General features: G+C 38.2%; 1 protein-coding gene across 8 annotated transcripts in view; it reads left to right on the top strand.

Moving 5' to 3' along the window:
• The window catches only part of LOC103515240, a 39,433-nt gene extending 34,666 nt beyond the window's left edge, over window positions 1-4,767 (top strand). For 6 of the 8 annotated variants that reach the window (XM_026827991.1, XM_026827989.1, XM_017446575.2 and 3 more), the window contains 3 exons: window positions 2,207-2,335; window positions 2,750-2,971; window positions 4,231-4,596. In XM_026827991.1, coding sequence (XP_026683792.1) covers window positions 2,207-2,335; window positions 2,750-2,971; window positions 4,231-4,541 — 662 coding nt within the window. In that variant the 3' untranslated portion in view covers window positions 4,542-4,596. Of the gene's footprint in view, window positions 1-2,206; window positions 2,336-2,749; window positions 2,972-4,230; window positions 4,597-4,636 lie in introns of those variants that run through there. The other 2 variants (XM_017446576.2, XM_017446577.2) reach the window with 2 other exon arrangements.
• The last annotated feature ends 7,875 nt before the right edge of the window (window positions 4,768-12,642 follow it).

Raw genomic sequence — 12,642 nt, 5'->3', positions numbered from 1 at the left:
AATTGAAGGAGGGAATAGTTTGCTTTCTACTTCCACTTTGAGTTCCTTCTCCATTTTTGTCCCTGTTCACTTTGTTTCGAATTTTAAGATTTTTTTTAACCACTGTTTTGCATTCGTTTCTAACACCCCCCATATCTCGTACCTCACATCCTGAACAGTGTACATATTTTGACAAATCCAAAGCTATACGAAACCAATTTGTAAAGTTTCTATAAAAACGAACAAAGCAAATTTTACAAACTTTGCATTTACAAGTGATTCTTTACATCATGGATTTTTTTTTTCAGTCGTCTAGTTAGTGTGGAAGGTAGCACGCTTGTCTTGTAAGCGCTTGGTCGCTCGGTTATAAAATTATAACACTTGCAACTTTCGAAGTTTTCTATCGACCGAGACGAGGGCCAGGTCCAGAACAAATATTATTATCTTTTTTTTTCCATAAAATCATAACACTTGCAACTTTCGAAGTTTTCTATCGACCGAGACGAGGGCCAGGTCCAGAACAAATATTATTATCTTTTTTTTTTCAAGAGGTTTGACAGAGGGAACTGTAACTGCTATCCCCGAGCGGGAATCGAACCCGCGGCCTAGCGCTTACAAGGCAGACGCACTACCAACTAAGCTAACTAGGCTGGCAAATGTTATTATCATTGCCTTGTCTAACACAGATTCCTGTTTGATTTTATTTTTCATTCCGCCCCGGGCGGGAATCGAACCCGCGGCCTAGCGCTTACAAGGCAGACGCACTACCAACTAAGCTAACTAGGCTGGCTGAGAGATGATAACATTCATTTTCTTAATTTTCATTATCTTAGTTTCCATTTTCGTCTGCTACTTCTTCTCAATCTCTTTTTCTTCCTCTTTAACTTCTTCTTCTTCTTCTTCTTCTTCTTCTTCAATCTTTCTCCTCCTTCTTTTCCTGATTTTCTCTCTTCGATTTCGGGATAATAAGACCTCCGTTTTCACAGCTCCCTCTGTCAAACCTTCATTTGTAAATGCAGTTTCTTTGTGTTATTATGTCACAACTTTGATGCTCACTGCAGCATTGTAGGATTTAAATGTAATGAAGGGAAGCAAAACGTTAGGGAAGGAGGAGAGAAAATAAAGGAAAGAAGGTATGTTTCTAGGAAAATGTGTCTATAGTATTGTAAATGTAATGTAAATGCAGTTTCTTAGTGTTATTATGTCACAACCTTGGTGCTCACTGCAGCATTGTAGGATTTTCCCAATATCTCAATAATCTAACTCAATGAAATCGCCATAGTGTCGTGGTGAGATGTGTGTTAGTCTGGAGTGTGTAGTGTTGACATAGGCTGCTACTGCTGCCTCCAATAGTTGCCGTAGGGGAGGTCTATCATAAGAGAGAGGTTTGAATCCTCCTGAACTAGATCTTGAACTACTCCTGTGATGATGATGGTGATGGTGGTGATGATGATGCTTGCTGCAAAATTAAAAGATAAATTCAAACACAATTAGCATATGAGTCTTTATCAAACCTGTGGGGATAGCACTTTGAATGTTGAATACACCGCTTGGTTCACGAAATTCCGGAAATTAATTACGACTTTTGCCGCCGGAGCCAAATGAAGGGTAAAACCCCCCGTCCCTAAAGATTTTAGCCAGCCTAGTTAGCTTAGTTGGTATTTTGATTTTTTTTTTTTTGAGGTTTGACAGAGGGAACTGTAACTGCTATGGTCTTATCGTCCCGAAATCGAAGGGAGAAGGAAGACAGGATAGGAAAAAGCCAGCTGTTCCGAGAACGAACATTATCCCATCAGGATAAAATCCGCCCCGGGCGGGAATCGAACCCGAGGCCTAGCGCTTACAAGGCAGACGTACTACCAACTAAGCTAACTAGGCTGGCTTTTTTATCTCTTCATTAATTCAAACTGTGAATTTAATTACAGAAAATGTCAATCTCAATCTGAGAGTCAGTGATTAAATCTGGGGGCGGAAATTTCGTGAGGCATAAAAAAAAAGTGGTGTTAAATGTCAGAGGAGAGATAATGAAGAGAGGAAACGAAGGAAAAGCCAGCCGTTCCGAGAACGAACATTATCCCATCAGGATAAAATCCGCCCCGGGCGGGAATCGAACCCGCGGCCTAGCGCTTACAAGGCAGACGCACTACCAACTAAGCTAACTAGGCTGGCAAATATTATTATCATTGCCTTGTCTAACACAGAGTTCTGTTTGATTGTATTCTTACAGTTCAACCTAGCAAGAGCAGCAAGAAAGTGAAGGGACCACCGCCTCTCTATTCCATTGAGTATTCAGCTAGACAAGACAACAGACTGGATGATACGACCAGTGAACCTAGTGATGGAAGTGCTTTAGAGGGTAAGTATTGGATTCTGAATTTATCTGAACCGTCCAGACCAAAAATAGGTCCTGTTCAGTGTAGGAACCCCAAATTTCAAGCATCCACGTGCATTGATGCCATTCAGAAGAATACCAAATTTCATCAAAATCCGACCAGGCAATCGCGAGTTGTAGCGGAACACTCATTCAAACAAACATCTAAACCAAATGCAAAACGGTCGAGTTAAAACGTAGACCTTCAATTCGTTCGGTAAAAAAAAAAAAAAAATCTACCATTTACCCCTCACCTAATCTGACGTATATCTATTACGAGTATGTTGTTAAACCCATAAAATACACGAGACCTTGTATAGACTGCTGGGGTAAAGGGACTTTTCATTCTCATTCTGGCAGCATAAACAAGGTATATTCTATTCTATGTTTGTTCATCAGATGACGCGCGATACTCCTCATCTTCGCGGCCTATGACACCGCGTCGCGTCAAACGACGCAGCGTAGGTTCCCGCCCTCCCCCTCCTCCCACCCTCACTGCCCCGCCTCTCTATCTGAGGCGAGGGGCGGGGGGAGGCTCTACGCGATCCTCTAGGAGACATAGGAGTCATCAGAACCCGGTCACCAAACTATTGCAGCAACAGCAGCAGGCGATTAATACTGGTAAGTGTTGTGTTGTTGGAGCGGCTTTAGCTTTCGCCAAATGGTGATGACAGACTAAAGAGAAGATATCTTTTTGTATCTGCTATACACCGTTGTGATGATCTCTAGGCATGTTTAATAGGCTCGTCTTGAACCGAGACATAGGAGTCATCAGAACCCGGTCACCAAACTATTGCAGCAACAGCAGCAGGCGATTAATACTGGTAAGTGTTGTGTTGTTGGAGTGGCTTTAGCTTTCGCCAAATGGTGATGACAGATTAAAGAGAAGATATTTTTTTGTATCTGCTATACACCGTTGTGATGGTCTCTAGGCATGTTTAATAGGCTCGTCTTGAACCGTAGTCAACCATCATGAGGACCTGTAAATCTCAATATGTACTGATAAAATCGTTATTGGATCAATAATGTCTTTAATTCAACTTGTGGATACAAGTTCTGGTTCTAACACAAAGTCAACTGAGTGGACACACTTTTGAAGAGTTTGGTCCACGTTTCCGCGAAAGCCGAGCGGTAAATTGTTTCGAAAATAATTCCGGTGAAATCCTCCTCAAATCTTGAAATTTATAGAAAGAAACATTTCTGTAGATTCAGACAATGAACATTATATTAACAAGGTGGGTGATAATCTATTTACAATATTCCAATCAAAAGAATGGGGCACAATTTATACACACTTACATTCTACGTGTATTATATTCAGTATAATGGTAAATTTAAAAGTTGATCCTAATAACTATCAGTATAAACACAGCTAATCAAATAGAACTGCCAGCTAGCTAGGCTGGTTAGGGTTAGCTGTTCTCCTCCCTGTTTATAGTCCCACAGCCAGACGCTAGTCTACTCTCTGTTCAACGTCCCCTAGCTAGACTAACACTGGTAATGGTAAGTCAACGAGGTGGGACTGTTGGGACCTAGAGTCGCAAAGTGAGGTTCACAAATGCTAGAAATTACAAACGGTGAAATTATTGCCGGGGCGAATGGTACACCATTCGCCAGCTCCAGACTAGTTCCCTTGGAGGGTAACTCGTCTGTTTTTTAACGCTAGGTCGCGGGTTCAATTCCCGGCGGATTTTATCCTGAATGGATAATATTCGTTTTCGGAACGACTTGCTTTCTCCTATCCTCTTCGCTTTAGGGACGATAAGACCTGAGCACTTAAAGTTCCCTCTATCATTCCTCTTAAGGTTAAAAAATGAAAATAAGATGAAAAAAATAAGATTTGAGTTGTGTAGCCATGTTTTTCTCCCTCCTCCTTCCAGCTCTCAACGACTCGTCAACCTCCGCGGATTCATTCCGCCACCCCTACTCCTCCTCTCAGTCCACCCTTCTCTACCCGGGTGCTCCCCATCCCACCCTGGGCCACCCCAACCCCGGCTACCTCAGTGTGGAGCGACCACCCTCTGCCCGGTCCTCCTACTCTAACTATCATGGTACCCGGGCCTTCTCCTATTCGGGCGCGGGAGGGGTAGGCCCTCAGGTGCCCACCAATCAGAGACGGTCTACGTTCCTCAGCAATGGCCCGCCTGCCTATCATTCGCAGTGCAGTGTCAACTCGGAGACTGTTATCTGAACGCACACCCAGGCCAAGTTCCAGTAAGCACGCCTGCCTATCATTCACAGTGCAGTGTCAACTCGGAGACTGTTATCTGAACGCAAGAGGGGTAGGCCCTCAGGTGCCCACCAATCAGAGACGGTCTACGTTCCTCAGCAATGGCCCGCCTGCCTATCATTCGCAGTGCAGTGTGAACTCGGAGACTGTTATCTGAACGCACACCCAGGCCAAGTTCCAGTAAGCACGCCTGTGTAATCAGAGACGGTCTACGTTCCTCAGCAATGGCCCGCCTGCCTATCATTCGCAGTGCAGTGTCAACTCGGAGACTGTTATCTGAACGCAAACCCAGGCCAAGTTCTAGTAAGCACGCCTGTGTTTCTTTCACATGAATGAACTGATTCGGTAGGGGTTTTCTCACCTTCATAGATCGGGTTCCTCTGTAGATAATTCAGGGTCTAAAACAGTGGTGCGCAACCTTTTGTGACTCATCGCCGCCCGTAGGAATAATAAAGGAGTGACTGTTCCATCGCCCCAGTTGCGCATCACAAATGTAAATAAATAGTTACTCCTCCTAGTTTTATGCTTTTGCATTTTAATTCCTTTCCATATTATTTCTGCAACTGCAAATTGCATATTGATAGGTCAATAATATTAATCATAATGAAATTAATTCCTATCGGGGAATCAAACCCGGGTATAATACCTATACCTACATTATTATTTAATTAATATAGAATCTGTCTACTCCTTTGAATGGAGATGAGTGAATACCTAAACTACCTATGTATTCTTTTCTAAATAGAAAATGAAAATAATGACTCGCAAAAAGTTATTTTCCATGTTGTCAGATCTATATAAGTACATAGATAGGTTGATTTGAGATTCTTGTGAATTCTGACGGTTGATCTATGGGATAGGCCGAGTTCGAATCTCTTTGTACCTAGGACATTCGAACAATACATTCTTCATAGTTTCCTCTTCCAATTCAGGGTCTAAAACAGTGGTGCGCAACCTTTTGTGACTCATCGCCGCCCGTAGGAATAATAAAGGAGTGACTGTTCCATCGCCCCGGTTGTCGAATCCGAATAAGTACTTGAATCCATCGAATCCGAATAAGTACTTGAATCCATCGAATCCGAATAAGTACTTGAATCCATCGAATCTGAATAAGTACTTGAATCCATCGAATCCGAATAAGTACTTGAATCCATCGAATCCGAATAAGTACTTGAATCCATCGAATCCGAATAAGTACTTGAATCCATCGAATCCGAATAAGTACTTGAATCCATAAAAACAGTGGTGCGCAACCTTTTGTGACTCATCGCCGCCCGTAGGAATAATAAAGGAGTGACTGTTCCATCGCCCCAGTTGCGCATCACCGCATCACTGGTCTAAAACATAGCTGGGGTCAAATCGCTAAATGTATTGAAATACTTACTTACTTTCCATGTCCTGTACAATGTCACCATTTATATTTGTCGCTCCCAGAAGCGTGCGTTCTCCTGGGTGCAGGTTTGGTCTAATTAGTCACAAACAAGGAGACCCGGTAATAAATAGAGGACCATTTTCCTTCCTGGTTAAAGCTACAGAAACCGGTTGTGATAAACGAAAGCAATACTCTATGTACAACATTACTACTTAGTGCCTTATATTTTATATGTTACTCCAGTCCGTCCTGAGCCTATTAATCTCCTATTGTTAACATTTACACCCCGCGGGTCTACAGGTGTTCTCTGAGAAGACTCGGAGACTGTTCGGGTATATTCCCCGAGCATGCTTTTGGGTTAACACTCTTAACATGAAACCTGTAGATTCGCAGATATGTATTATGTTATTGTGTCGTCAATTATTGTATTTCAGGTCTGTTAAAAAAAAAAAACTCCATAGCAAATTAAGCATAGCGCACACTTGTCAGGCCCGAATAAGTTCTGTCTCCCTTTCGACTAGGCTTTTATGAAACAACCTATTCGAATCTGCAAAATTAATCTATATTTAGTCCATTTTTGTACGTTTTTCTAGGCTCAAAATCTCAATATGTACTGATAAAATCGTTATTGGATAATGAATGCCTTTAATTCAACTTGTGGATACAAGTTCTGGTTCTAACACAAAGTCAACATAATGAGTGGTACAAAGGTTGATAACAATTTAATAACAGTCTCAAAGTATGAGACGAAACTTAGTATGTACCGCAGACACAAGTCAGACTTTTTTACTTTCTATTTTGGTTTGGAACCCAAATTGGATGATTTTGAGTACTCGGATGCAGACGATGTCCGTCCATTATACTAAGATTAAATTTAAAAACTTTGCGATAAAGCCTTTAATGATTGAAGAATACATACATTTCTTACTTTTAATTTAGCAATGTTTTATTTTACGTGTTTTTCTGTTCTTGAAGAAGATGCTAGACCAAAAATGATTTCTGCCTTTCCTGTCTCTTTTAGTCTTCCAAACTGTTCTGTCCCAGTAGCTTAGGTCTGTAACTTTGTTCCTTTTCTCGAGGTATTTTACCCACCGGAAAGTTACTTCCTCAGATTTTGGGGGTCGCTAATTTGGTGAGATTCTCAATCTCAGTTTGCCTAACAATCTTGGCTGGGAAAAACATTGACCCTTAATATTTTTTGTCTGACTTTTCAGATACCTGCTGGGGGTCGCTAATTTGGTGAGATTCTCAATCTCAGTTTGCCTAACAATCTTGGCTGGGAAAAGCATAGACCCTTAATATTTTTTGTCCGACTTTTCAAATAAGTGAATCATATGATTGTGTATTTTAACATTTATACTATAACATAAAATTACCTTTGATGAACCTCAAAGCAAAAACTACCTAAATTTTAATTATGAACGCACAGAGTGAACTTGTGAAGCACTTATTAACTAGAATGATTAGAATCAATTTGTCCACTTGAATGTCACGTCACGCCATCATCTTCTTGACCATCATATTTTACGCCATCTGTTGGGATTCGAACCCGAACTATCTAGATACTGAGGCAGCTTATTCAAGATATTTTTAAACAAAACTTGTAAATGACTTACATTTAACCTGGTTCGGATTGGGGTACCTCTTGATGGCCTCCAGCCGACAATACTTAGTTGACTTTACACAAGTCCAGTCCAGCTTTGATTTGAGGTGTTGTGGGTTTGAATCCCGCCGCGAGCGAATTTTTGATGTCTTGAAAGTAATTTTTAATGTTTTAATCTAAAATATGTATTAATCTCGTAATATTTTATGCGATTTTGATAAAATTCATCCTTTTTTTACCTTATCGAGTTCAGGAGTCAAGATACATGTCTTCTTTTTAAATTGATCTCTTTGTTATAGGTACCTAACTTTCACGAAACTTTGAAACAAAGATGTCATACAAATTGCAACAATTTTATTTTTTTCAAATATACCTATACCTACTTTAACTATTTTTTCTACAAAATTCAGTGATGTTCTTCATTTGTGTTTGCGTGTTTCTTCTCTTTGACGAAAGATCCATTGCACTTTCCAGAAGTTCAAATTTTGTGATCGCACACAATTTTATCTCGTTTTATTCCCCCCCTTTCTTTTTTTTTTCAGACGCACTACCGACTAAGCTAACTAGGCTGGCGCCCAGAACAAAACAGCAATCCAAAATCTTTTTAAACAAGAATTGAACCCCGATAAAAATACTGAAAAATTTCGAGTGTGGTCTTGCGTTCAAGAACTTTAATTGAAAAAAAAATATTTCTAGCCCAAAGATTTTTTTTTTCAACATTACCGAGAATCGAACCCGCTCCAGCGTGTCATCAAACCATCACATATATTATTGTAAATTGCTATAAGAATATTAGACACTTCGCGTTTCTTCAGAGATCATTTGAATTAAGCTACGTTGAGCGTGGATGACACTAAACTGAACACTTCTGTTTCTCGTGAAAATTTAGATCAATGGCTTAATCTATACATTTGTGCGTTTTACAATTATTGCGAGGAGATTCCTACAAGCAAGTCGTGAAAATTATTTTAAAATTTATATTGTTACGAAATATTACAAAATAATAATGCTAATAGTAGTGCTTCTTTATTTTTATACTGCTCGATTAGAACTAAAAGAGTCCGTTTACCCTAGCAACAGACTAAAAGGTAATAAAATATGTATTGTGTTTCCGAAATTTTAGAATCTCAAGATAAATTCCGAAATTTTACCTCGTAGGAAAAAAAAAAAATAACAGTAGAATCAGTAGACTCTTTTAAAATACTTGAGAATCGACTAAAATTCAAAATATGTTAGCTACCCTTGGTAAATGATAAAATATGCATTGGTAAATTAATAGATCAATGATATACAAATTATACATTAGTAGCATAGACTTTCAGCCGTGGCATTTAGGGGTGGGCTTAATTCAACAAGAAAAAATAAAAAGTGAAGTGTGTTGAGCATGAATGTTAGTCACAAATTTAGATCTTCAATTATTGGACCCCCTTGAAAAATTCATGACATGACTTGGAATCGGAGCACTACTAACCTTCAGATCCGAAGTCCACACTAACTTTTTGAAGTTGGGAATAACTCTGGATTTTTGGTGCGAACACAACGGCTGAAGTCAAACCACATACTACATGGTAATATTGGTAATTCAAAACTCAATTAAATCAATTTTTCGAGAATATGTAAGAAAATTGATTGAATACAAATACCACGTAATACTAAAAAAGGACAATATGTTTAACTATAAGGCCTAGAACTCCATAGTCAGTTCTGGTTAGTTGTAAAGTAAATAACTTCAATACAAAGAGGATTCTTTTTTCTGGGAGGCTGTGTTCGCAAGAACAAATTTAAAACTTTACACTTCACAAAATATTGACGTCACCGTCTGTGCAACTGTTACAATGGTTACTTCAGTATGCACGGTTTTTAAAGGGTTTTCTTCTGTAATATTACGTCATAATAAGTTCATAAAACTCGTAATTTTTGTAAAGTGTCAAGTTTTTTATGGAACACGATTATGATTGGTTGAGACTCGAAAAAGAGCGGCAAGTTAACCAATCAGGTATTGATTTCTAATCTAACCAAAACTTAACATCGACAAGGTGTATCTTCTTAAAAAAAGCTAGCAGAAGCCATTTTTCTAGGAAGACGAACGAAAAATTTAAATTGAACAGGGTTGACCAACTTCGATCACAATAGCCGTACTGAGAACTCAAGTAAGTTCTCACTTGTAGGGTTTATATTAAAATCTCAATATGTACTGATAAAATCGTTATTGGATCAATAATGTCTTTAATTCAACTTGTGGATACAAGTTCTGGTTCTAACACAAACTCAACATAAAGAGTGACACACACTTTTGAAGACTTTGGTCCGTTTCCGCGAAGGCCGTAAGGTAAATTGTTTCGAAAATAATTCCGGTGAAATCCTCCTCAAATCTTGAAATTTATAGAAAGAAACATTTCTAGATTCAGACAATGAACATTATATTAACAAGGTGGGTGACAATCTATTTACAATATTTCAATCAAAAGGATGGGACACAATTTATACACACTTACATTCTACGTGTATTATATTCTGTATGTTATAGAAAGAAACATTTCTAGATTCAGACAATGAACATTATATTAACAAGGTGGGTGACAATCTATTTACAATATTTCAATCAAAAGAATGGGGCACAATTTATACACACTTACATTCTACGTGTATTATATTCTGTATAATGGTAAATTTAAAAGTTGATCCTAATAACTATCAGTATAAACACAGCTTTACAGGATTTAAAAAATACTTGGGTTTAAGTATAAAGAGCTACCCTTACATAAAGATAAGACAAACATGATATAAATATAATAGTAAGCCAGAACCACAATATTTATGTTAAAACAGCCCAGAACAAAACAGCAATCCAAAATCTTTTTAAACAAGAATTGAACCCCGATAAAAAATACTGAAAAATTTCGAGTGTGGTCTTCAAACATTAGATAATATTCAACCATATAAACACGACTTATATTCGGAACATAGATTTCTTCGATTTAAATACAAAAAGGATACAAAATCGATAAAGATAATTAATTCATCAGTATTATTTTATGCTATTTTAAAATAATCTACAATTAAATAAAATTGCAACATTTGAAAAACGGTCTTTTTTATTTTATATATTCTACTTTACTCTAGGTATTATCTTTGTACTGAATTTATTGATGTATAATAAAAAGTCATACGATAAATAAAATTGTAGATAGATAGATACTGAATATTTCACAAAATACGTGGATAAACAGTAAAGTCTCGATAATAATTCAGTCCAGCCGACAATACTTAGTTGACTTTACACAAGTCCAGTCCAGCTTTGATTTGAGGTGTTGTGGGTTTGAATCCCGCCGCGAGCGAACTTTTGATGTCTTGAAAGTAATTTTTAATGTTTTAATCTAAAATATGTATTAATCTCGTAATATACGAGTACAGCTCCAGACTAGTTCCCTTGGAGGGTAACTCGTCTGTTTTTTAACGCTAGGTCGCGGGTTCAATTCCCGGCGGATTTTATCCTGAAGGGATAATGTTCGTTTTCAGAACAACTGGCTTTCTCCTATCCTCTTCGCTTTAGGGATGTTAAGACCTGAGCACTTCATGTTCCCTCTATCATTCCTCTTAAGGTTAAAAAATGAAAATAAGATGAAAAAAATAAGATTTAAGTTGTGTAACTTTTTTTACCTTATCGAGTTCAGGAGTCAAGATACATGTCTTCTTTTTAAATTGATCTCTTTGTTATAGGTACCTAACTTTCACGAAGCTTTGAAACAAAGATGTCATACAAATTGCAACAATTTTATTTTTTCGAATATACCTATACCTACTTTAACTATTTTTTCTACAAAATTCAGTGATGTTCTTCATTTGTGTTTGCGTATTTCTTCTCTTTGACGAAAGATCCATTGCACTTTCCAGAAGTTCAAATTTTGTGATCGCACACAATTTTATCTCGTTTTATCCCCCCCCTTTCTTTTATTTCATATAAGGGTCACTCAGCTTACGAAACAACAGACGTAGGGCGCATTTCAACTATGTACCTTGTAAGCGCTAGCGCTAGGACGCGGTTTCGATTCTTGCCCAGGGGGAACCTTATCCTAAATAAATAAGGTTCGTTCTCGGAGCAGCTGTCTTTCTCCTATCCTGTGTTCCTTCTCTCTTCGTTTTCGGGACGATAAGACCTTAGCAGTTGCAGTTCCCTCTATGAAACCTCTTGGGAAAAAAGGTGGCTTCAACCTAGAATTATCATGGGCAGAGTGTTTTATTCCACCCCCTTCTTTTTTTTTTCATTTCATATAAGGGTCACTCAGCTTACGAAACAACAGACGTAGGGCGCATTTCAACTACCTATGTACCTTGTAAGCGCTAGCGCTAGGACGCGGTTTCGATTCCGACCCAAGGCGAACTTTATCCTAAATAAATAAGGTTCGTTCTCGGAACAGCTGTCTTTCTCCTGTCTTCCTTCTCTCTTCGCTTTCGGGATGATAAGACCTTAGCAGTTGCAGTTCCCTCTATGAAACCTCTTGGAAAAAAGGTGGCTTCAACCTAGAATTATCATGGGCAGAAACTGGAAGCCCCTACCCCCTTGTACAAATTTAACTTACTCTCTCGTCTACACTCCTTTTACAGCCCTATGTTGATTTTTCTGCAAAATTAATCTATATTTAGTCCATTTTTGTACGTTTTTCTAGGCTCAAAATCTCAATATGTACTGATAAAATCGTTATTGGATCAATAATGTCTTTAATTCAACTTGTGGATACAAGTTCTGGTTCTAACACAAAGTCAACTGAGTGGACACACTTTTGAAGAGTTTGGTCCACGTTTCCGCGAAAGCCGAGCGGTAAATTGTTTCGAAAATAATTCCGGTGAAATCCTCCTCAAATCTTGAAATTTATAGAAAGAAACATTTCTAGATTCAGACAATGAACATTATATTAACAAGGTGGGTGACAATCTATTTACAATATTTCAATCAAAAGGATGGGACACAATTTATACACACTTACATTCTACGTGTATTATATTCTGTATGATGGTAAATTTAAAAGTTGATCCTAATAACTATCAGTATAAACACAGCTTTACAGGATTTAAAAAATACTTGGGTT

Source organism: Diaphorina citri, unplaced genomic scaffold, assembly GCF_000475195.1.
Source record: "Diaphorina citri unplaced genomic scaffold, Diaci psyllid genome assembly version 1.1 scaffold1301, whole genome shotgun sequence".
Classification (NCBI taxonomy): Eukaryota; Metazoa; Arthropoda; class Insecta; order Hemiptera; family Psyllidae; genus Diaphorina; species Diaphorina citri.
The sequence above is the reverse complement of the archived record's forward strand: the minus strand, read 5'-3'. Positions and strand labels throughout refer to the sequence as shown.